The sequence below is a fragment of the Nicotiana sylvestris genome, chromosome 6, assembly GCF_000393655.2.
Source record: "Nicotiana sylvestris chromosome 6, ASM39365v2, whole genome shotgun sequence".
Classification (NCBI taxonomy): domain Eukaryota; kingdom Viridiplantae; phylum Streptophyta; class Magnoliopsida; order Solanales; family Solanaceae; genus Nicotiana; species Nicotiana sylvestris.
In genome coordinates, this window is record NC_091062.1 from 126,848,159 (window position 1) to 126,874,518 (window position 26,360).

Below are 26,360 nucleotides of genomic sequence, written 5' to 3' on the forward strand. Positions count from 1 at the left end.
TAACCTGCTTGGCACCTCCCTATTGCACCGTGTCTCTAAGGACACACAAATGGGGATCATCATACTGCCAATCACGGATACGCTCCAATAAAGAGGAACGAGTGACCGTGCAAGCTAACACACGACTGGGCTCCGAAACATCCGACCTTACGAACTGATTGGCCAAAGCCTGAACATCCAGAGCTCTGATACCAACTTGTCACAACCCGGATTTCCCACCCTTGGGAGTCATGATAGCGCATACTCGTGGAAGCTAGGCAAGCCGCGTATTGTAGAATTACTAACTTATTTATTAGTCATTTTTAACAATTTAAACTAACATGCGATCAACAATAAAACATTCACGTTAAATAAAAACAAGCGGAAGACTTAATCTGATAGAATAACCAAAGCCAACATGACAATGCCAACATACGTCTCTACTCAAAATTTGGTGTCACAATATCACAAACTGCCTATGATTACTATATACAAATATCTGAAAAGAAAGTACAATCTGTCTCAGAAACAAATGAAAACAGAATACATAATAAGATAGAAGAGAACTTCGGGCATGCGGACGCCTACAGGACTACCTCGGGATCTCTAGCTGGACTGAAGGCAGCCACCCAAATGCTACTATCCAAAAGCTGCTCCGGGATGTGCACATAGTGCAGAGTGTATCATCAGCACAACCGACCCCATATGCTGATAAGTGTCTAGCCTAACCTCGGCGAAGTACTGATGAGGCTAGGACCAGACCACCAACTAAACCTGTGCAGTTATATAGTATATAGTAGAAAATAAAACAGGAACAATAAGTAAAGATGGGAGCGGGGTACATGCTGTGGGGGTATATCAATATCAATAGTAAATTAAGAGAAAAGGCATAAGGACAACTTAGAATTTACAGAAAAATAGTAAGGAACTTGTATCCAGTCAATAAACACTTTGTATCATCAATTGTTGCGGTGCGCAACCCGATCCCAACATATATCATCATTGTTGCGGCGTGCAACCTGATCCGATTTATTATTGTTGCGGCGTGCAACCCGATCCAATCATATTATTGTTGCGGCGTGCAACCCGATCCACATATAATATTATTGCGGCGTGCAACCCGATCCACATATAATATTGTTGCGGCGTGCAACCCAACCCACATATAATATTGTTGCGGCGTGCACCCGATCCAAATATAATATTGTTGCAGTGTGCAACATGATCCACATATACCATCAACAACAATCCTAACAAGATTCCCAGCAAGGGATCAATAAAGAACTATACTATCCCGACAAGAGAATCGACAATATAAGTAAATATGTCCCGGTAAGGGAGAATCAGCTATAACCAAACTTGTTCCAACATCTAATTCCCTCAGCTAATACCAATACTCAATCATAAGTAATTTCCACGAGAATAATCATAATCCTTGCTCAATATAGAGAATCATCAACTTAAGCATCCGTAGTATTGTTTAAGAACACAACAAATTGCAATTTAAGACTCAAGGTCATGCTCGACACCAACGTATAGATACTCATCACCATGCCTATACGTCGTACTCAACAAGAAACAAGTAGCTAATAGGACACAACTTCTAATCCCTCAAGCTAAGATTAGACCAAATACTTACCTCAAACTTCAACGGCTAACTCAAGCCTCAAACACCGTTTTTCCTTTTGAATTTGGCTCCAAATCAATTGTATCTAGACATAATCGACTTAATAACATCAATAAACGCTAAAAATCCAATTCCAATGCTTAATTATAGCTTTCCCATCATTCTTCCCAAAAAGTCAAAAATTGACCTCGGGCCCGCTTGGTCAAAACACGAGGTTCGGACCAAAATTTGATCATCCATTCACCCACGAGTCTGAATATATAATTCGTTCCAAAATTTGACCCCAAAACGAGGTCTAAATCCCAAATATACAAAAAGCCCTAACTTTACCCAAATTCCTAAGTTTCTACCCTTAAGAACATGATTTAAGCCTAGAAATCTAATGGGTGTTAATAAAAATTTAAGAAAAAGAGTCTAAGATTGCATACCTATGAGTTGGTAGTGAAATCCCCTTTCAAAAATCGCCCAATTTGGAGTTTGGAAGAAGAAGTTATGAAATTTTGATTAAGTCCCGTTTTTGCTTCTGTTTTAAAATAACTGGACAGGCCTTCATCGCGTTCGCGATGAGTTAGGCCTAGGTGACCTTCGCGTTCACGATCTTAGGCTTGCATTCGCGTAGCTTTGACTCCTCAAGCCTTCGTGTTCGCGGGCCAGTGGCCGCGTTCGCGTAGAACAAGTGAGAACCCTCTCCCCCAGGCCAATTGCCTTACGTGTTCGCGGGTGCCTGGACGCATTCGCGAAGGGTACTCCCCCCTCAGCCTCGCGTTCGCGTCTCAGGCTTTGCGTTTGCGAAGAAGAAAACTGGCACCTGAGAAATTTGCCTTACGCGTTCGCAAGTGGGACCACGCGAACGCGAAGAACAAAATCCCTGTGCACTGAACAACAAAAACCTGCAACTTTCATAAGTTCAAAAACTTTCCGAAACTCACCCGAGCCCTCGAGGCTCCAAACCAAACATACGTACTAACTCAAAAACATCATATGAACTTATCCGTGCGATCAAATCGCCAAAATAACCTCTTAAACAACGAATTTAGCATAGAGATCTAAGAAAAATCTCAAATCTTTCAAAGTATGAATTTTCACAACTATGGGTCCGAATCACCTCAAACGGCTTTCGTTTCTTACCAAATTTCACAGACTCATCTTATTTCACATATAAGACCTGTACCAGGCTCCAGAACTAGAATACAGGCCCGATACCATCAAATTCTAAATGCATTTCATTTCCAAAACTCATAGAAATTTCCAGAAAATAATTTTCTTTAAAAAATTTATTTCTCGGGCTTGGAACCTCGGAATTCGCTTCTGGGCATACTCCCAAGTTCCATATTTTTCCACGATCACGGGTCCGGGAACGTTTACCCAAAATATTGACCGAAGTCAACTTGAATGCATTTAAAGTCAAAATTTTCATATTTTTCATAGATTTTCACATAATAGCTTTCCAGCTACGCGTTCGGACTGCGCACGCAAATCGAGGCGATGCCGAAAGAGGTCTTTAAGGCCTCGAAACGCAGAATTCATTTTAAAAACAAGGGATGACCTTTTGGGTCTTCACAAAATTGAAGATATATAGTAGAAGAAAAATACCACTAAAAGGCAAGGAGTTTAATTTTTATGGCATGAGATCAGAGGCGAATCCAGGATTTGAGACTTATGGGTTCCTACCGTAATTTCAGATTAATATGCAATAATAACTGGGTTTACAGTCAAATATTTACCAATATTTGGTGAATTTTTTAATATAAATACAGAATCTACGCAAGAGTTACTAGGTTCCCGATAACCCGTAGTCAATGCACTAGGTCCGCCCCTGCCTGAGATGAATTAGTTAAATTTATACAAGAATAATCATTCATATGAGAAGTTGCCAATGTTGAAGTTTGGCAAAATGCCAAAGTCCCACATTGGTTGGGAGTTAAGTTTGGGGGGATTTTTCCCCTATAAAAGAAGGCCTAATGTTTAGGATTGAAACACACCTCTCATTTGCCTTCTCATCTGTTTAAGGCATTTGTATCTTCTCTCTTTAGTATTATTTCACTTGTATTTTTGGAGTGGAATAAAATATTTGGTTGTGTCCGAGGAGTAGGCAAAATTAGCCGAACCTCGTAAATTCTGGTGTTCCCTTTATTATTGCTTTATTGTCTTATTTATTATTTGGTGGCTGTCATAATTTTTGGTATAGTAGTTGTGACTTATTCACACTATATACATTTGGCTTCCGCAACAATTGGTATCAGAGCCAAGGTACTGTCTAAGTATGCTCTGTGGTTGCAGCATAGTCTGATCTTCCACATCAGAAAAGATTTATCTTGGTAACTGAGTCAAGGTTCTGTCTGAGTATGCTCTGTGGTTGCAGCTTAGTCTGATCTTCCACACCAGAAAGGAAATAATCTTGATTTGTGTCGTCAGCTATTAAATAATATTTGTGTCAAAGATGGGAGACAATAAACAAGAAGAATCTACATCAAGTGTCAACAATACGTCATCATTGGCATCTTCGCTTATGACAAGAATTGTGTCAAATGCGAAATTTGCGGTCGAAATATTTGACGGGTCCGGACATTTTGGGATGTGGCAAGGCGAGGTTCTAGATGTCCTTTTTCAACAAGGGCTAGATCTGGCCATTGAAGAAAAGAAACCAGATGTTATTGGAGAAGAAGATTGGAGAATTATCAACCGTGTTGCTTGCGGTACCATTCGATCCTACCTTGCTAGAGAGCAGAAATATCCATACACAAAGGAAACTTCTGCAAGTAAATTATGGAAAGCACTGGAGGATAAATTTTTGAAGAAAAATAGTCAAAATAAATTGTACATGAAGAAGAGACTGTTTCACTTCACCTATGTTCCTGGTACCACGATGAATGAACATATCACCAGTTTCAATAAGTTGGTTACAGATTTGCAAAATATGGATACAACTTATGATGATGGTGACTTGGCCTTGATGTTGTTGGCGTCACTTCCTGATGAGTACGAGCACCTTGAAACTACTCTACTCCATGGAAATGACGAAGTTTCTCTCAGAGAAGTTTGTTCGGCTTTGTACAGCTATGAACAAAGAAAGCGAGAAAAACAGAAGGGCGGAGAAGGAGAAGCACTATTTGTGAGGGGTCGTCCTCAAAATCAAACGAGGACAAAGAAGGGAAGATCCAAGTCAAGATCCAGACCCAGCAAAGATGAATGTGCCTTTTGTCGAGAAAAAGGGCACTGGAAGAAAGACTGTCCGAAGTTGAAGAATAAGGCCAAACATAACAATGGAAAGGCCATTATGGATTCAAATGTAGCTGATTGTGATGATTCAGACTTCTCATTAGTTACAACAGAGTCATTAACATCATCAGACATATGGTTGATGGACTCGGCTTGTAGCTATCATATGTGTCCCAACAGGGACTGGTTCATGGAATTTCAAGAAGGAGAATATGGAGTCATCCATACAGCGGATAACAGCCCTCTTACCTCATATGGCATTGGTTCAATACGATTAAGGAACCATGATGGAATGATCAGAACATTGATAGATGTTCGATATGTACCGGATTTGAAGAAGAATCTCATCTCTGTGGGAGCCCTAGAATCAAAAGGGTTCAAAATCATTGCAGAAAATGGAGTGATGAGAGTATGCTCCGGTGCACTAGTGGTAATGAAGGCTAATCGGAAGAATAATAATATGTACCGCTATCGTGGCAGTACAGTTATTGGGACAGCGACAGTAACATCCAGTGACGACAAAGAGGCAGAAGCAACCAAGCTATGGCACATGCGCTTGGGACATGCTGGAGGAAAATCCTTGAAAACTCTATCAGATCAAGGATTGTTAAAAGGAGTAAAGGCTTGCAACTTGGAGTTTTGTGAGCATTGTGTCAAAGGGAAACAGACAAGGGTTAAATTTGGTACAGCGATCCATAATACTAAAGGCATTTTGGATTATGTACACTCTGATGTTTGGGGTCCTTCCAAAACACCTTCATTGGGTGGGAAGCACTATTTTGTAACCTTTGTTGATGATTTTTCTCGAAGAGTGTGGGTGTATACAATGAAAAACAAAGATGAAGTGCTGGGAATTTTTCTCAAATGGAAGACGATGGTGGAGAATCAAACAGGCAGGAGGATCAAGTGTATTCGCACAGACAATGGAGGTGAATACAAAAATGATCATTTCAATAAGGTCTGTGAAAATGATGGCATCGTCCGACACTTCACTGTTAGACATACACCACAACAGAATGGAGTGGCAGAACGTATGAACCGGACCTTGCTGGAGAAGGTACGGTGTATGTTGTCCAATGCTGGCTTGGGCAAAGAATTTTGGGCTGAGGCAATTACATATGCATGCCACCTCATTAATCGTCTACCATCTGCTGCTATTGATGGCAAAACACCATTTGAAAAATGGTACGGAAAACCTGCTGTAGATTATAACTCTTTGCACGTGTTTGGCTCAACTGCATATTATCATGTGACGGAGTCAAAATTGGATCCAAGGGCAAAGAAGGCTATTTTTATGGGAATTACTTCTGGAGTCAAAGGATATCGCTTATGGTGTCCTATGACAAAGAAAGTAATATTCAGCAGAGATGTTACCTTTGATGAATTTGCTATGGTAAATAAGGTAACAGAAGATACCAAACAAAATGAAGGTGCTTCTAAGCAGGTGGAGTTTGAGGGAAAATTTATTTTTCCTACACAAGAAGCAGAGGAGGAAACAAATGAAGATTACCCTCTGGAAGGAGAGCCAGTAGAGGAGATTCCAACTCAGGAATCTCAACAACAACTTGAATCAATAGCAACCAGCAGGCCAAAAAGAACAATAACGAAACCTGTTCGTCTCATAGAGACGGTTGCTTGTGCAACCTCAATTGTAGCTGATGATGTTCCTACTACTTATAAAGACGCTGTCCAAAGTTCAGAAGAAGATAAGTGGAGGATTGCCATGAATGATGAAATACAGTCCCTTCATCAGAATCATACATGGAGATTGGCCAATCTCCCGAAGGGAAAGAAAGCAATTGGGTGCAAATGGGTATTTGCAAAGAAGGAAGGATTTCCTAACCAAGTAGATGTTCGCTACAAAGCAAGATTGGTGGCCAAAGGATATGCTCAAAAGGAGGGAATTGATTACAATGAAGTGTTTTCTCCAGTTGTAAAACATTCCTCCATTAGAATTATGTTGGCTTTGGTAGCACAATTGGATTTGGAACTAGTTCAGATGGATGTAAAAACTGCGTTTTTACATGGAAACTTGGAGGAGGAAATCTACATGACTCAGCCAGAAGGATTCAAAGTTGCTGGAAAAGAAAATATGGTGTGCAAACTTGAAAAATCGTTGTACGGATTGAAACAATCTTCTAGACAATGGTACAAGCGATTTGACGAGTTTATGTTGCGGCAAGGGTACAAGAGAAGCAAATACGATCATTGTGTGTATTTGCACAAGCTTAAAGATGGTTCCTTTGTATATCTTCTCCTATATGTTGATGATATGTTGATAGCTTCCAAGAATTCGGAAGAAATTGATAAGTTGAAGATTCAACTGAAGAAGGAGTTCGAGATGAAGGATTTGGGTGAGGCAAAGAAAATTCTTGGCATGGAGATAATTAGAGATAGACGTTCAAAGAAACTCTGTTTATCTCAAAAGGAATATTTGAAGAGAGTACTTCAACGTTTTGGCATAGATGACAAGACTAAGCCAGTTAGTACTCCACTTGCTTCCCATTTTAAGCTAAGTACTACTATGTCGCCAATGGATGAAGTTGAACGAGAGTATATGTCAAAGGTACCATACGCAAATGCTGTTGGTAGCTTGATGTATGCAATGGTTTGCACAAGGCCTGACATTTCACAAGCTGTTGGAGTTATTAGCAGATATATGCACAATCCAGGGAAGGAGCATTGGCAAGCTGTGAAGTGGATTCTACGGTATATTCATAATACTGTAGATGTCGGGTTAGTTTTTGAGCAGGAAGACAATCAGTTTGTAGTTGGATATTGTGACTCAGATTTTGCGGGTGATATGGACAAACGAAGATCAACTACTGGTTATGTGTTTACTTTTGCAAAGGCACCAGTTAGTTGGAAGTCTACTTTGCAGTCAACAGTTGCTTTGTCTACAACAGAGGCAGAGTACATGGCTATTACAGATGCTGTGAAAGAGGCAATTTGGCTTCAAGGATTGCTAAAGGAGCTTGGTGTTGAACAAAAAGGTATCACAATTTTTTGTGATAGTCAAAGTGCTATTCAATTAGCGAAGAACCAAGTTTATCATGCAAGGACGAAACACATTGATGTTCGGTATCATTTCGTACGAGAAATCATAGAAGAAGGTGGAGTCACGGTGAAGAAAATTCATACTACAGAGAATCCTGCTGATATGCTGACAAAGGTGGTGACTGCGGTCAAGTTTCAACATTGTTTGGATTTGATCAACATTGTTGAACACTGAAGATTGAAGATGAAGACACAACCAAAATTTGTTATTGAGAGAGAATTGAAAATGTGGAATTTTGCCAAGGTGGAGATTTGTTGAAGTTTGGCAAAATGCCAAAGTCCCACATTGGTTGGGAGTTAAGTTTGGGGGGATTTTTCCCCTATAAAAGAAGGCCTAATGTTTAGGATTGAAACACACCTCTCATTTGCCTTCTCATCTGTTTAAGGCATTTGTATCTTCTCTCTTTAGTATTATTTCACTTGTATTTTTGGAGTGGAATAAAATATTTGGTTGTGTCCGAGGAGTAGGCAAAATTAGCCGAACCTCGTAAATTCTGGTGTTCCCTTTATTATTGCTTTATTGTCTTATTTATTATTTGGTGGCTGTCATAATTTTTGGTATAGTAGTTGTGACTTATTCACACTATATACATTTGGCTTCCGCAACAATTGGTATCAGAGCCAAGGTACTGTCTCTGTTTGTCGATGATGCCCATCGATTGGCTATGTATTGGAGCATTAACTCTAAAGGTTGCAATGGTTAAAGACTATTATTGAATGAAAAGGTTAGTTATTATACGATTGAACGGACACAACTATTTTAAAAATGAACACTTCAAATTAGTTTTATTCTTTTTAATTGAATATTATTATTAACTAATATTAAAATGGGTAAAAGATTCCATCATTTTTATGGATATTTTTGTAATTTAACTTTAGGCTTAGGGGCTCCCGACTTTTAATATAGTATAAATAAATATAGATAGATGGATATAGATAGATATAGATATATCACGTATAGAACCGGGCTTTCTTGTTATTCAGGCGTATGATTTTCTCGTAAAAAAGAACAGCTAAAACAAGAAGAAGCTAAGTGCGTCTAAAGAACTTGCAATGGCGTTCCTTGTTATTCCTTCTTCTGGAAACCACGGTCAAATTGGCATGGAGAAGGATCAAATCACTATGGTTATGGTTCCTTTTCCAGCTCAAGGACACTTCAATCAATTCCTTCATCTCTCTCGCCGCGTTTCTTCATACCACATTCCAATTCATTATGTTGGTTTTAGTACAGAAATTAGCCAAGTTAAGGCTCGAATACATGGTTGGGATTTAGCCACTGCTACTAACTACATCCATTTCCAAGAATTCCCAACCCCACCTTCTTATATGGCGTCGGCCTCTCCTAATTGTTCAAATAATTCTTCTGAAACCATCTCGAAACTCATAGCATCAGTACTGGATGCATCTTTAACATTGCGCGAGCCTGTGAGTGCATTTATAAAGAAGCTTTCCAGCACAAGTCGAAGAGTTGTTGTCATTTATGATTCTATGATGGCTTCCACTGTTCAAGACGTAGTATCTATACAAAATGCTGAAGCCTATTGTTTTCATGCTATTTCTGCTTTTGCCAATAGCTCTCTCTTATGGGATATCATCAAATACTATCTCCATCTTCCTTCATTCCTCGCAAAATTGGTTAAGAAACTTTTTCTCCCATCTGGTGCTCACATTCCAGATGGACTTCCAACTCTCAGAAGTACTTTCACACCTCAGTTTATTGAATTTATGCGATTACAACATAGTTGTAACAAATTCAGCTCTGGGAATTTATACGATACTTGCAAAGTTCTCGAGGGTCCTTATCTTGAAACACTAGCAAAGTTCAGTAGGTTACTCGGAATTCGTAAGCAATGAGCTGTTGGTCCCTTCAATCCGGTGACAATATCAGGGGAAAACGACTCAAAAGTTCGTCACAAATGCTTAGAGTGGCTCGACAAGCAAGCCCAAGATTCAGTGATTCTTGTTTCTTTTGGAACAACAGGATACTTATCTATGGAGCAAATAAAAGAACTTGCTATAGGATTGAAAAAAAGTCAGCAGAAGTTTATTTGGGTAGCTAGAGATGTATTGTCAGGAGGAGAAGGGGAAGTCAAAATCCCTGAAGGGTATGAAGAGAGAGTAAAAGAAAGAGGAATTATTGTAAAAGATTGGGCGCCCCAATTAGAAATCTTGGCGCATTCATCAATTGGCAGATTTATGAGTGACTGTGGATGGAATTCATGCATGGAAAGTATTACCATGGGAGTGCCTATAGCGACATGGCCTATGCGTTTTGACCAGCCCAGAAATGCTGTGTTTGTTACAAATGTGCTTAAAATTGGAGTTGTCGTGAAGCATTGGGATCGCCGTGATGATACGATTGATTCAAGTACAATAAAAAACGCTGTTCAGAAATTGATGGCTTCTACAGAAGGACATGAGATGAGAATGCGTGCCATGGAATTAGGTAAACAAGTCAAAGAATCAGTGAAAGATGGTGGAGATCATCAAAAGGAGATGGATTCCTTCATTGCTCATGTCACTAGATATTAAGTTGCTTCATCGTCAAAAATGTAAAATTTGTTTTTCTCCACGTATTGATTGACTTTTGATGAAAGAAATGTTCCTTCAGTTGTGTGCTAGCTGTTGAGTCTTTTATAAATTTGCATTGTTCAAAATTTCAACTTGAAGTTTTTTTGGAAGACCGGAATAAGATTAGCTACAATAACAAGTACTACAAAGTATAATTGTAGGCCTAATTAGTAATTTAAAACATAAACAGATACTTTATTATAATCAGTTAAAATACAATATATCCTCCTTTAACCCGTTAGTAATATCCAACTTGAGATTGGATAGGGGTTCAGATATAGCGGGGCAAGTGCACAGATAGTCATTCTAAGGGATGCTATTTAGAGACTAGTCAGTATATATTTTGTCCTAAAATTTTAAATTAAAAATCTTAACTTCAAGACAATTCAGGACATTGTTGTCCTGAAAAATTGACATTGACTAATTCCTAAATAGCATATCTTTAAAGTGGCTATCCAATATCATTTCTACGCAAATTAAAGGAGGTTTGGGCTTAGGACTAGCTAGGCTCAATTATTATCAGAGAATTAATTGCACATATCAGTAACTTTGCAAAAAAGAAGAAAAGAGATGAAAGTGAAGCCAGCAAAACTATGAGGCAGAGAACGGGAAAGGCACAGAGAAGGGAAGTATGCCTTATCAGCCACTGTATAAAGAGTCCTCTCTCCTTATAGTTAGTTAGAATTTGGAGAGGTTGGTGTTTCTTTAATAGAAGGGAGGTGCCTTTCCTCTCATTTACTGATGTACCAAGGCTTCACTCTTTCAAAAGTTTCACTAAACAAGAATTCACTACACGAAATATGGTTTTCTGTTTGTAGGACACATAGTCACGTCATATTCGACACCGCAAGTAAACATTTTAACGGATTTTCCAACTAGCCTTACAAAAAGAGCTCTAGGAACTTTGAATTCAGTTAAGTGTCACAAACTTTTTTCTTTACATGCCAAAGAGTTCATAACAATATTTATGTTAATGAAAGAGGACGAAAAAAAGCTCTTTATGGACGGAAACAAGCTCCTAAAGCTTTTTTTAACTTGTTTCAGCACTATATTGTGCTCTAAAGGAATTCCGTTGCGGTGTTTGTGATTCCTTTTTATTCATTCATCACATTGTGATTGATGAGTGGCTAGATGAGTTAGGTGCACCTCTCGATTAGTGAGAAGTAATAAGGCGAGTCTCCTCCTCCCCCTATGTTTAAGTTGACTTCCCCTTCCCTTCAACTTGTCCCAACTTCCTATATATCTTATAATGGCGAGAAAAAGTTCTTCTGCGGCGATCTTATTTCGTTTATAGGAAAAAGATAAAATAAAAAACTTATGCTCCCAGAAAGAGGTCTCCTATCATTTCTTTTTCCTTTCTATTCTCTTCCTCCCATTTTTTTGGGTTAAGTCTCCCCCCCAATTTTCACCAAAACAACAATAAAACCCTAGCCCAATGCAACCTCTCTTCTTCTTCCTTTGTTTCCCATCAGCCGACGAGCATTGTAATGAGTAATGACCTCGGTAATTTCTATTTTGTGGGTTTAATGACCACACTCCTGCTCGATAATTCCTATTTTTTGACATAACTTAAGTTTTATTTACTCTTTTTGTTTGAGTTTGAAAATGCTTGAACTCGTTAGATGATTCATGTGCATTATTCTGTTTTTACAATTACCAGTTTTGATTGATCCTCTTTGCTTGATTAAGCTCTTGAAATTTCGAGCGCAATTTCTGTTGTAATTTTTTAATATTCCCACAGTGCATGAATAGCTGTTTGATAAAATGCCTAAGAGAGAAATTTCCTGGCCATAGGACATCCAATGAATTGGGTCCTCAAGGCAACATGCAATAAGCACGGGTGTAGTGTATGAAGATCGACATTAGCATAAGTGTTTGACCAAAAAGTATTAAGCTTTTTGTTAAACTAATTAATGAGGAAATAGAGGGTGAATCCTAATTAAATATAATAAATTCTAGATCTAAGATTGAAGGAGATCAGTGGGATGAGACCGTGCTCAAGAACAATAAATACCAAGCATATGTTCAATAATTGTCAATGAACATAGTAATAGAAGCATGTAATAAATGTAGATAATGGCAATGAATGTAATAAAGAGAAATTTATCACCCAAATTTTAGATGACTTGAGTGACTCTTCTTCTTGACAACAACGTGGAATAATGAAAGGTAGTGATGGATAAGGAATCTTTGGATCTTGTAAACAAAGAGTAAACAATATGTGCTTGAACAAGATAGTTAGTGAACAAGACAAGTTTTTGTATATTCTTCATAGTCAACCCTTTATAATGTACCCTTATCCAAAAGTGAATATCCTCTTTTTGTTCTTTATCTCTTCCTATTTATAAGGGATATCCCCAAGAAACCCTAAAAAGTACAATATAAGGAATATCCAATGGAATATGCCTTATGTATATTTTTAAACCTATCCTACCATTGCTTCTTTGCTCCATTTACTCGACCTTGGCAATAATCCTTCTTAAGACGACTCCTTGCCATTGTGCCGTGGTCGACCCTGTCCTCGACCCTTTTAATCCGCAGCTATCAAGCTGCCCAAATTTAGACCAATACAGTTAGTTCCTCTGCTTGTTGAGGCTGTGATCTTGCACGTCCTTGATAAGCGGACCTAGTCTCCATCCATTTAGAAGAAATTTGGTCGTGTTGATTGAGTCGAATTGGCCGAGGTCAAAAAATGGCATGGGCATGGGGGCTGTGGTTGGTGTGGCTAACGTGGGGTGACGTCATGGCCACGCACGTCATCATTACACGTCTTCCCGATGCAGTGTCCGTGCTTTTGTCGCTTCGATTTTGGTGCCATTGACGGTCCTTTGTTTCGATTCTGGTGTCACCCAACCCTATAAATAGATTGGGGGGGTTTCATTTTTGACAATTTTCATCATTTCTCATTTCGCATGTGCATTGTTCTTCTTTGATCTTCTTCTCTGATCTCCGCTTTCAATTCCTTGCAGCCTCTTCAATTCTAGTCCCTGACTTCTTACCTAGTTAATATCTTCTTCATATTTTGTTGTATACGTTTCGCTACGAAAATATGTCAAAATCCCCTCATATTCACGATGAGGTCTCTGATGCCACTCTTTTATCGGTGGCCCTTCCTCTCGGCGGTGAGGAATTCATTATTGAAGAGGAGGAAAACTTCCCCACTGTGGAGAAGGTAGTCCCCAAGAACCCTTTGGTCAGACATGACTTCCCAAAGGAACCTGCTCCTGTTCCTGCTCAGAAGCTTTCTGAGACAGGACCGCCTCAAATGGCCGACCTTCGATCTAAATATCGCATTCCTACTCACTTCGAAATTATTCCGGCCGGAGGCGACATCGTAGAGGTTCATCGACCCGGATACTGTGCTTTCTACGTTTACCCATTCTTAATTGGTTATCTCTTCCTCTTCCCCCATTAGCGGAGGAGTTTTGTCGATTTTACAACGTTTGCTCGGCGCAACTCTCCCCTTATTTGTACAAAGTGTTTCTGATGCTGGCGAAGTACGCAAAATTGGCCGCCTGTGAGGTCAACGTTCATCACTTGCTGCATCTATTTTCGCCCAACTTTTATAGAGGTACGTTGATACACCAACGGCATCATGGGATAAAAGGGTTGGTGGCCGGGATGGATGATAAAACGAACCGGCAGTTCTAGCATAAGTACTTCTTCATCAAGTCCGAGCAGTTGGTGGCGAATCCGACTGGGTTTCCCAAACAATGGAACTACAATCGTAAGTATCTTACCGTATGCTCGTTATTTTCTTTCTTTCATTATTGAGCGGGTTCAACCCTACACCACTATAGAGTGGCAAGAGTGATCGATGCAGCTTTTACCCGAGAATGTCGGGATCGAATCCACAGGGAGCTAAGATAATGTTTGGAGTCAAGTTCCTATCTAACCTAGCAATGTGCGATGTAATTGTTTGCACTCCCAATCATTCTTTTGTTTGTTTGCTATTTCTAATTTTATACTAATGATGCACGAAATTAAACTAAGTAGATATTTTTGTAGGGTTTTTTAAATGGGTAAAGAGGCACTAGGGAAGTGACTAATCTAACGGGATCTAAAACTTAGGGCAATAATGTTATAGTTGGGATCATGATATAGCCGATGCACGAAGATGCCCACTCTATACCTCTCGGTAGTTTGAGTGACTTTGCCCTAATTGGCTTTCTCAAGCCCAATTGGGTGTTCAATTTGTGCAAGCAATGTTGGCTCAAGTCGGGTATTACTATCTCTAGGTTTAACCTTTTAATTGGGGCTATCAATCTCTTGAATACACCCCAATTCCTTATTATCCTGAAATTTCTAGACTTAGTCTCTCTTTCTCAAGAAGAGCCTAAGTCAAAAAGGCACAAATTAGTGTTTGCAACCACTAATTTAACACAGAAAGCATAAATAAGGCCAAATCTCAATCACCCATAATCATCTAAGCCCTAAAATAAGAGACTCATTAAATACTCACAATAGGGTTGAGCCACAACCCTAGCTAATGAGTTTAGCTACTCATAATTGAAGAAGAAATCATAGATTGAGATAAAGAATAACCCATAAAATGTAATTACAAGATAAGAATCTAAGTTTAATTGCTAAACAAGCTACAAAATTACTCAAAATAGCTAAAATACGGCGTTCACGTGCTCAATACTGATAAGATAACCTAAAAATTTGAAAAAGAAGTATTTATATACAACTAAATTTTTCGGACAAAAATGCCCCTGACGGAGGTACTGTTGACAGTGGAAAATGGACTGCTGCAGCGGTGAGGTTACCGCGGCCGCATAAAATCAACCGCGGACCACGTTCTTCAACTTTAGCTCAACTTCATGTTCTCTGAACCTCTTCTCCGCGGACCGCGTTAAAGGAACCGTTGTTGCGGTGGAGGCACCACTGCCACATAAAAGCACCACGGTTAGCGGTGACTTGAAATCCCACAAAATGCATCTCTCTGAATCTATGCCACCGCGGACCACTGATAATTAGGGACTCTAGTTCATTTTGCACTCCTTTTCACTTGAGTTTTGGATTAAAAATGTATACAAATAGTCCCAAAGCCTTACATGTTGTACTTGTTTGCAGGGTTTGGTAAAAAAAGCGTCAAATAGTCAAAACCAACTCAAAAAGGAGTGAAACATGCACAAGTACCAAGAATAAATCAGGGCACTGCTGCAGCATAAAACCCACTGCAGCCGCAACAAACCAACCGCTGCCGCAGACCATTTAGTGTGGTCCGCGGTGGATGAGTTCAGAGAGGTGCACTTTTGGGGCTTCAAGCAGTGCGGTCCGTGGAGGATTTCTTGCGGCCGCAGTAGCCGCTTCGCGGACGCAATCCATTGTATGCGGTTCGTGGAGAGGGGATTCAGAGAGTTCGGAGTTGGGAAGATTGAAGCCAGTGCGGTTCGCGGAGCATTTTATGTGGATCGCAGTAAAGCCACCGCGGTGGCCAGATTCAGAGAGCATTTTATACGGTCCGCGGTGGCCAGATTCAAAGAATGAAAAGTCAAGCCAAAAAGCCTCATCGCGGCCGCGATGTGTTTTCCGCGGTCCGTGATACCTCCGTCAAGGGTATTTTTGTCCAGAAAATTTGGCCTTGTATAAATACTTTCTTTTCACATTTTTAGGGTATCAGTTAGAATCCAGAGCACGTGAACGGCAGTTTTGTTCCATTTTGAGTAATTTGTAGCTAGTTTAACACTGAATCTTCAATATCTTTGTTTGTAATCATATTATATGGGTTATTCTTCATCTATTTATCTGTTTTCTTCCATTATTATGAGTAGCTAGACCCATTAGCTAGGGTTGTGGCTCAACCCTAGTGTGGGTATTTGATGGGTCTTTTGTTTTAAGGCTTAGATGTTTATGGGTGTTTGATATTTGGAATGATTTGTGTTTTCCATGTTGAATTAGTGGTTGCAAACACTAATTTGTGCTTTTTTGACTTGGGCTCTTCTTGAAAAAGAGAGCTTGAGTCTAGGAATATCAGTCCAACAAGGAATTGGGGTGTAATCAAGAGATTGATAGCCCCAATTAAAGGGTTAAACCTAGAGATAGTAATATCCAACTTGAGCCTATATTGCTTGCACAATTTTGACATCCATTTGGACTTGAGAAAGTCAATGTGGGCAAAGTCACTCAAGCTACCGAGAGGTATAGAGTGAGTAGTTTCACGCATTGGCTATATCGTAATCCCTAGCATAACAACTTTGCCTTAGGATTTAGATCCCGTCAAGTATTCACCTAGGAGAAAGTCACTTCCCTAGTGCCTCGTTATCCATTTAGTAAACCTTACAAGCATTCACTCTTAGTTTAATTTAGCATCTCATTAGTATAAAATTAGAAGTAACAAAAAACAATTATGATTGGAAGAGTGATTAAGAGCACTACGCACTGCTAGTTTAGATAGGAATCCAAATCCCAATCAATCTAGCTCCCTGTGGATTCGATCCCGACCATCTCGGGTAACAGCTATATCTACCGCTCTTGCCACTTTGAAGTGGTGTAGGGTTGGACCTGATCACTTTTTGGCGCCATTTCCGGGGAGCTAACGGTTTTGGCTATCTATTTAAATAGTTTTGTGTATTGTTTTTCTTTCCTTCTGTGTTACTAATTTGTGAGTGTCGCTAATTCATGTACCAAATGGCAACAAACAACGCAGATCTTGGAGATCTTCCGCCGGTGGAGGAGGTAGATGACAATATTTATGATGAGGTTCCTATAGTACCTCAAGGACAAAGGAGAGGCCGCCAGGCCAATGCTAATATTCCAGACCCTCTCCCGCCACCTCCAAGAGTGGCTCCTCGGGTGCTTCCAAATGAAGGATATGCAAGTGCAATTGTCCCATCCCAGATCCGGGTGGGCAATTTTCAAATTACAAATGTGATGCTGACTTTGTTGGAGCAGCGAGGGTATTTTACAGGTGCTTCCCATCAGAATGCATATAAACATCTCAAGGGTTTCGTGGATACCTTTTGGGGGAGCAAGCAAACAAATGTGTCAGAGGATGTACTTCGGTTGATATTATTCCCTTTCTCACTTAGAAGGAAGGCATTGGACTGGCTCGAGAGGCTTCCCAACCATTCTATCACTACATGGGATGAGTTGGCCGATAAGTTCATAGCCAAGTTTTTCTCACCTAGACATATGGCATCATTGAGGGATGAAATCTTAGCATTCAAACAGGAACCAAATGAGCCCCTTCACGAAATCTGGGATCGATATAGAACTATGGTCAAGGAATGCCCCAATAATGATATGACCGAGGCAATGAACACGACCAATCAGTGTGTGGTGAGCTAGTTAGCAGAGGGTAATTTCATGAAGCTGCCTTATGCTGAGGCTTGTGACATTCTTGATGAGATGGCTGACACATCCTCTGTTTGGCAAAGTAGAGCATATGTGCCATAGGGTGACCCCACGGTCATTCACTTGCACAAAGAACTCCATGATCATGGGCAGGCATTAGCAGAACTGACAACCACAATGAACCAACTAGTAACGGCACAATTACAGCAGGTTCAAACTCCACGACAAGTAAATGCTATGGAGGGTGTCAACATGTTAGTGAACAAAAGAAGATAAAGAGGGAAACAAAACCAAGGGAGTTCGGATCAATATGACCAAGACAGTGGTGGGTTCCAAGATGATGGTTATGATGAGCAGAATGAAGAAGTGCAATACGTGAACAACTATCAAGGCCAAAGAGGCAATTCTTCCAACCAACAACAATGGAGACCCCAAGGCAATTGGGGAAATCAACAACAAGGGAATAGTAATTGGGGGAACAACAACCAAAATGCAAATTGGGGCAACCAGAACAATAATTAGAACAATCAGGGTAACTGGAGTGGCAACAACAACAACTGGGGTGGTAACAACAATCAGTGTGGTTGGAACAATGGCAATCAAGGAAATTGGGGGCAAGGCTTTCAAAGACCCCCAGTGTATCAACAACCGAACAATCCACCCCCATTTCCATCCCAAGGTCCTAGTTCTTCCAACAATGAAATAGGGAGAATTGAAATGATGTTTCAACAAATGATGAAAAAGAACGCTGACTCCGATGCCTAGTTGGCATCCCACAATACTTCAATTAGAAACTTGGAGGTTCAATTAGGCCAAATCTCGTAATCCTTGAATACTCGCCCTAAGAGGGCTCTACCTAGTGATACAGTAGTAAATCCGAAGGGTGGGAACAATTACGGGCATGTAATGGCGGTAACTACAAGAAGTGGACGAGGCGGTGATGTGAATGCCTCCAAGAAAAAAGAAATTTTGAGTGATGAAGTTGAGTTTCAAGAGGATGAGAACATGAATGAGGAAGTGAGGATTGATATCCAAGATGCCGAGGTGAAAACTCCGAATGACGTGAACCCGTCTAGAGAACACGTAATAAACATACCGGAAACGGCTGTGCATAAAGCCAAGGCTCCTTTTCCAATTCCACCTCCACCTTATCCTCAAAGGCTCGCGAAGCAGAAAAATGAGAATCAATTTAAGAAATTTATTGACATGATGAACAACTTATCCATTAATGTGCCTTTGGTGGAGGCTCTTGAGCAAATACCGGGTTATGCTAAATTCATGAAAGACTTGGTGACAAAGAAAAGATCCATGGATTGTGAAACTATCAAGATGACCCACCAAGTTAGTGCAATAGTGCACTCGATAGCTCCGAAGCTAGAAATTCCCGGTGCTTTCACCATTCCTTGCACCATTGGGAATGCAGACTTTGCAAAAGCCCTATGTGATTTGGGGGCAAGTATCAACTTGATTCCCTACTTAGTTTTCAAGACTTTGGGTATTGGGAAACCGAGGCCAACTTCCATGAGATTGCAAATGGCGGATAGAATAATGAAAAGGCCATTGGGTATAATTGATGATGTTCTTGTCCGGGTGGATAAATTTTTCTTGCCGGTTGATTTTGTGATCTTGGATTGTAAGGTACATTATAAGGTTCCGGTCATATTGGGTAGACCTTTCCTTGCTACTGAGAAGGCCTTAGTTGATGTGGAAGCAGGGGAACTCACCTTCTGGGTGGGAGATGAGAAAATGGTCTTTCATGTGTGCAAGTCAATGAAGCAGCCCAATAGTTCTGAAGTGTGCTCTTTTGTGGATCTTGTCACGGTAGTGATAGTTGATGATACTAGTGCAATGATCAATGTGGAAGACCCTCTAGAGGCGGTATTGTTGAATCTTGATGTAAATGAGGATGAAGGCCGAATGGAGTGTGTCAATGCTTTACAAGGAATGGGCTTTTTTTCTTATGAGCCATGGAAACTCTCTTTGGATCTTGATAATAGGAAGACTCCACCAACAAAGCCCTCAATCAAGGAACCTCCGGTGTTGGAGTTGAAGCCGTTGTCTCCGCACCGCAGGTATGAGTTCTTAGGCCCTAGTTCAACTTTGCTAGTTATTCTTTCCTTATGTCTTACTAATATGCCACATTGGCTGTGCTCCAAAAGCGGAAGAAGCCAATTGGATGGCCCTTAGCTGATATTCAGGGGATAAGCCCCGCCTTTTGTATGTACAAGATTATTCTTGAAGATGATGCAAAGCCCTCCTTATAACATCAAAGGAGGTTGAACGAGGCAATGCAAGAAGTTGATAAAAAAGAGGTGATCTAGTGGTTGGATGCCGGGGTTGTGTACCCCATCTCTGATAGCTCTTGGACTTCGCCGGTGCAATGTGTGCCGAAGAAGGGTGGTATGACCGTGGTTACCAATTCGCAAAATGAGTTGATTCTTACCAGGACTGTCACCGGGTGGAGGGTGTGCATGGATTACCGCAAGTTGAATAAAGTGACCCGCAAAGATCACTTTTCATTGCCTTTTCTTGATCAGATGCTAGACAGACTTGCTGGGCGTGCCTTCTACTATTTCTTGGATAGGTATTCTAGGTACAACAAAATTTTGATTGCTCCAGAAGATCAGAAGAAGACCACCTTCACTTGTCCATATGGTACCTTTGCCTTTTCTAGGATGCCATTTGGGTTGTGTAATGCACCGGCTATTTTCTAGCGGTGTATGATGGTCATATTCACCGACATGGTGGAGGACATTTTGGAGGTGTTTATGGACGACTTCAGTGTTGTGGGTGACTCGGTTGATGAATGTTTGAAAAATCTTGATAGAGTGTTGGCCCATTGTGAAGAAACCAATCTTGTGCTAATTGGGAGAAATGCCACTTCATGGTTAAGGAGGGCATATTCCTTGGCCATAAAATTTCAAAGCATGGTATAGAGGTGGAAAAATCAAAAATTGATGTGATTTCAAGGCTCCCTCCCCCTACTTCAGTCAAGGGAGTTGGAAGTTTTCTTGGGCATGCGGGGTTCTACCGGAGATTTATCAAGGACTTTTCGAAGGTAGTGAATCCTTTGTACAAGTTATTGGAAAAAGATGCCAAGTTCGTGTTCAATGAGGGGTGTATGCAAGCCTTTGAACTTCTCAAGAATAAGTTGACCACCACTCCTATTATTACCGCACCCAACTGGAGCTTGCCTTTCTAGCTTATATGTGATGCAAGTGATGTTGTGGTTGGGGAGGTCTTGGGTCAAAGAGTGAACAAAATATTTCATCCGGTGTATTATGCGAGCAAGATAATGAATGATGCTCAAGTGAACTACACGGTGACTGAGAAAAAGCTTTTGGCTATTGTGTTCACAATGGAGAAATTTCAGCCGTATCTCATGGGTGCCAAGGTCATAGTTCATATTGATCATGCTGCACTCCGGTACTTGATGACGAATAAGGATTCCAATGCTAGGCTGATGCGATGGGTCTTGTTACTTCAAGAGTTTGATTTAGAGATTATGGACTGGAAGGGTAGTGAAAACCAAGTGGCGGACCACTTGTCCCGCTTGGAGGAGGAGGGGAGACCTCGTTGTCACACCTACTTTTTTACTACACCCCCGGAGGAGGGCGTAAAAGAGTTTTTCCACTTAAAGGACAATCGGAACGGGATTTATTATTGAGATTTCAGAGTCGCCACTTGGGAGATTAATGGTGTCTCAAGTCACCGGTTGAATCCCAAACCGAGGAAAAACATGACTCTGTTACAGTCTGCGAACCAAAAATCCGAGTAAGGAATTCTGTTAACCCGGGAGAAGGTGTTAGGCATTCCCGAGTTCCATGGTTCTAGCACGGTCGCTTAATTGTTGCATTTGATTTTATCTGATTTTAATACCTGCTAGCTTATGTGCCTTTTATTCGTAAACCGCTTTTTATCATTATTTATTTTAAAAGAATTGCGACGACGTGAAAACGCGTTTCGAACCGCGTCACAATCAATGCACCCGTGGTTGTCAACACATCTCGACTTCGTCGAGATTTGGATTTGGGTCGCATCAATGCGCACCCGAGTTTAAGAAGGTAATTTAATTAAAATCACGCCTAAAGATTCTAACATAATATTATTTTGGGGAAGGCCGTGAAGTTCGCTAAATGGCCCTCCCAAATTCTAATCATTTTTAATAACCATTTATTGAGGAACCCACATTTATTTATTTTTGTTCGGTGAGGCTTGTCTCAATTTGTAAACCTCTTTTCTATCATTATTTATTTTATAAGAATTACGATATCATGAAAATGCGTTTCGAACCCCGTCGCAATCAATGCGCCCGTGATTGTCAAAACATTTTGACTTCATCGAGATTTGGATTTGGGTCGCATCAATGCGCACCCGAATTTAAGAAAATAATTTTTAATAGCGCTCCTAAAGCAACTACGCACTTCCAAATTTGCGAGGGCCATGGAAATTCAACTAATGGCACGCCACGATTGAGATTTACGTATCATGACCATGCCACGGGAACCGTACCCATGACCACTAAAGCAGGCTACGATGTTCATATGTTCTTCATCTCCTAAGCCATAAGGGAGCGGAAAAACAGTGAATGGCACGAATGAAGGAGTTAAATACGGCGAAGGATTATCATCAACCAAACACATTAATAACCTTAGATAAAAACAAAGCTCACGTGACTGGGAGCAACAGATCTTAGCACTAATATTAATAATAAAACTAACTAAATTATCACCTTTAGTTATTAAGAAATTGAAAATACATTGAGGATTAATCAATATACTTGACCGGAAGCAACAAGTATTTATAACATTCAAACTAAACATTTGAAACCAAATTTGCTCCTTTAATACTGTCATTTGACAACTTTTGGAATTCTACTACAATTTTGAGCACAATTTCTAAGACAACTCGTAACATTTCAAATGGAGAAGAACAACAACTAATAATATATATTGTAGTTTCAAAATACGTAAAGTATAATGAAAATTCCGTTTACTTACAATTACTTCAACATTCAGTTGATTGTACATTAGATATGATTTCCAAAGAACAAATAAGATATCCATCGACAAAAATTCCAACAAACAGATGAATAATTCCAACAATTGTACAACATGTCACTTTAGGCTACAAGTGTAAAATAAACTCAAATTAAACACCAAGTACATGTAATGTATCAATGAGAGTGATTAAGAAAATCGGACCTTTATTGCTTCAAAGCTGAAAATTGCAAATCAATCGGGTTAAACCAAGCAACAATCCTTAGACTGACACACCGAAATTAACAAACTGGAACCTAGTCGGCGATCCAAAACGCAACAACTTGTCAAGTACGAGCGAGAACTTGGACTGAAACTCAGCTCGACTAAGACGCCAAATCGACTCCGTCTGGTGTCGTATGCGAGTGAATCAGTTCCGGCAAAAGGACGATGGTGGTGAATTTGGTTTTGGTGATTGACGACGAAATAGGTGGAGCCACAGTGAGGACCTGCTTCAGAAGCTATGGTTTGATCTTTTCCCTTCAAAGTATTCTTGAGTGAATTCTCATTTTGAAGTGGAAACTACTGTGCATTTGTATGGAAAATTTCTTTGCCTTCTCCCCTCTATCCGTTGTTGCTCACTATCCTCCCTGTTTCTATGTGTGTGTGTATTATATAGATAGGTGGGTGTGATGATTTTAATGTGGGAAGGGGGAGTCTTGTGTGGGGGAGTTTTATTTGGGGAGAAGGTGTTATGTGAGGTAATATTTTGGGGGGAAGGTTTTAGGTGGGGAAATATTTTGGGGGGAAGGGGGAAGGTCTTAGGTGGGGAGAAATGATTTGGGGGGAAAATATTTTGGGGAAGGTTCTTCCCATTTTTTTTACTCCCAATTTCTTTTTATCTTCCTCTTTTTGTGTTTTATTTAGTTATTTTGTACTTTATTTTCTGATTTTGTTAAATGCTAAATTAAGAACCAAAACTCAAATTGACTCTAAAATTATACTTCCAAATTCCCAATTACACTAATTCCCTATTTTAAATGCAAACTAAACAGATTAAAACTAAAAAAAATGCAAAAAGGACCATTTTTGATATTTTCATTTTCCTAAAAGTAACTCACAATTAATTAATCCTAAAATGTAAAATTAAATTCTAAATGCAAATGCCAAGTATTTTGGTATTTATTATTTTGATTTTGAAATATTAAAATGCATGAAATGCAACTAAAAAGGAAAAAAAATCAAATAAAAATTATTTAGACTTATTTTTAGGAGTTATCTTCATGTAGGGCAAAAATCACATGCTTACACTCGTGATGGCCTAGAGATCAATGATTCCTTTCCTGATGAGCAACTCCTTTCTGTGTCGGTGAATGGTATGCCATGGTTTGCGGACAATGCTAATTTCCTTATGACTGGTATAATCTCGTGTGAGCTCTCTTTTAACCAAAGGAAGAAGCTCAAATGGAATAGTTTGGACTTCTATTGGGATGAGCCATACTTGTTCAAGATCTGCACAGATGATGTAATCCGAAGGTGTGTCCCGGAGGAGGAGAAATTGAGTATCTTAGAGGCTTGTCATTTCTCTCCCTATGGTGGCCATCATGGCGGGGCGAGGATAGTTTTGAAGGTTCTTAGTTGTGGGTTTTACTGGACAACTTTGTACAAAGATTCAAGTGAACTTGTGAAGAGATGCGACGAATGTTAAAGAGCGGGTGGAATTTCGAAGAAAGATGAGACGCCTCTTAATAATATTCTCGAAGTTGATATTTTTGATGTGTGGGGCATTGATTTCATGGGCCTGTTTGTTAGTTCGTGTGGGAACACATACATTCTAGTGGCAGTTGACTATGTTTCAAAATGGGTTGAAGCTGTGGCTTTACCCAATAATGAGGCCCAGAGTGTTGTTGCGTTTCTCATGAAGAGCATTTTTACTAGGTTTGGCACACCTTGTGCAATCATAAGTGATGGGGGGTCTCATTTTTGTAATCGAGCTTTTGACACTTTGCTTGAAAAGTATGGTGTTAATCACAAGGTTTCTACTCCTTATCATCCTCAGGCGAGTGGCCAAGTTGAAGTGTCACACAGAGAAATCAAGAGTCTATTGTCAAAGACGGTCAATGCAAATAGGACCGATTGGTCAAAGAAATTGGATGATGCTCTATGGGCTTATAGGACTGCTTACAAGACTCTGATTGGTATGTGTCTGTACCGGTTGGTGTTTGTGAAAGCTTGCCATCTACTGGTTGACTTAGAGCAGAAGGCCGTGTGGGCTTTGAGAAAGCTGAATCTTGAATGGGATGTGGCAGCAAATCTTTGTGTGGAGCAACTTAATGAACTTGATGAATTCCGATTCCATGCCTACTCAAATTCGTCCTTGTACAAGGAGAAAATAAAGTATCTTCATAATAAGTATGCTCATGGCAAGGAGTTCAAAGTGGGTGATTTGGTTCTCTTGTTCAATTCTTGGTTACGTTTGTTTTCGGGAAAGCTTAAGTCAAAATGGAGTGGACCTTTTGAAGTGGTGCTTGTGACTCTGTTTGGTGCACTTGACTTGAAAAACAAAAATGGGGAGGTCTTCAAAGTTAATGGGCACAAAGTCAAGCACTACCTTGGGAAGATTGATGACAGCCACGTGGTGGCACCGATCCATCTAAAGTGATTTGATGGTAACCTGCATCGTGCCGTGATGTTAAATCAGGCGCTTCTTGGGAGGCAACCCATGTGTCTTTCTTTTTGTTTTTGTTTTTCTTTGTTTTTCTTTTTAGTATAGGATCTTCTTTTGGTCTAACTAGTTGTGAAGATGTGTGTAGGATTGTTTTGATGTAGTGCAAGACTAAACTGGAAAAATGATGCACTCTCTGAAGTTTGGACTGTTGCCGCAATGTATTTTTCACGGCCGCAATGGCCTTGTTGCGGGGGCAAAATTTCATTGCGGTCCGCAGTGTTGATTGGTAAAAATTGGAGGTTCTCTGAAGTTGTCACTGCGGCCGCATTGCCTTTCTTGCGGTCGCGGTGCCCTACTATGGCCACAAAATATTTTGTGCGTTCCGCATTGCTTGTCTCCCCCAGTACTTCATGTGTTCAAGCATCACGGACCGCAGAGCATTTTATGCGGTCCGCGGTGGGTAGGTATAGTGGGTCCCAGGGTTTTTTTCTATAAATAGGCCCTCATGCCCTCATTTACCCTTTTCGCTCTAAATAGGAAAAGTACTGTTCAACAAGCCCTAACTATACAAATTCAAACTCAGTTTCTAAATCATCTGTGTTGCATCTCATTACTGGTAATTTTAATCTTTCCCTAGTTTTTAACCTTGTTTTATTTTCTTTTTATTAGTTAATTGTACTTCTTTTTCTTCCCTTTTCTTTAAATTTGTAGCGTAGGTTTACATAATGATGTTTAGATTAGGGTTAATTAGTGAAAAATGACGATTAACTACCTAGTGGGTTCATAATATGTGAATTTAGGCTTAAAATGAGAAAAATTTGAAACCCTAGGTTGGTGTTGCTGAGTGAGGCTTACCGCGGTCCGCGGTGCCTCTCTGCGGTCTGCGATGCCATTTTGTGCGGACTGCGGTGGTAAAACTTCAGAGAGGTTGATGTTGAGGACCGCGGCCGCAGTCGATTTT

At 40.1% G+C, this 26,360-nt stretch overlaps 2 protein-coding genes across 2 annotated transcripts; both read left to right on the forward strand.

Moving 5' to 3' along the window:
• The first annotated feature begins 8,935 nt into the window (after positions 1-8,935).
• LOC104233127 (zeatin O-glucosyltransferase-like) lies at positions 8,936-10,414 on the forward strand. Its single transcript, XM_070147545.1, has 2 exons — positions 8,936-9,725; positions 9,864-10,414. Exons 1-2 carry the CDS (start codon positions 8,936-8,938, stop codon positions 10,412-10,414), a joined length of 1,341 nt encoding a protein of 446 aa, XP_070003646.1.
• Positions 10,415-18,658: 8,244 nt separating this feature from the next.
• On the forward strand, positions 18,659-19,939 carry LOC138871239 (uncharacterized). Its single transcript, XM_070149112.1, has one exon. It carries the CDS (start codon positions 18,659-18,661, stop codon positions 19,937-19,939), a length of 1,281 nt encoding a protein of 426 aa, XP_070005213.1.
• The last annotated feature ends 6,421 nt before the right edge of the window (positions 19,940-26,360 follow it).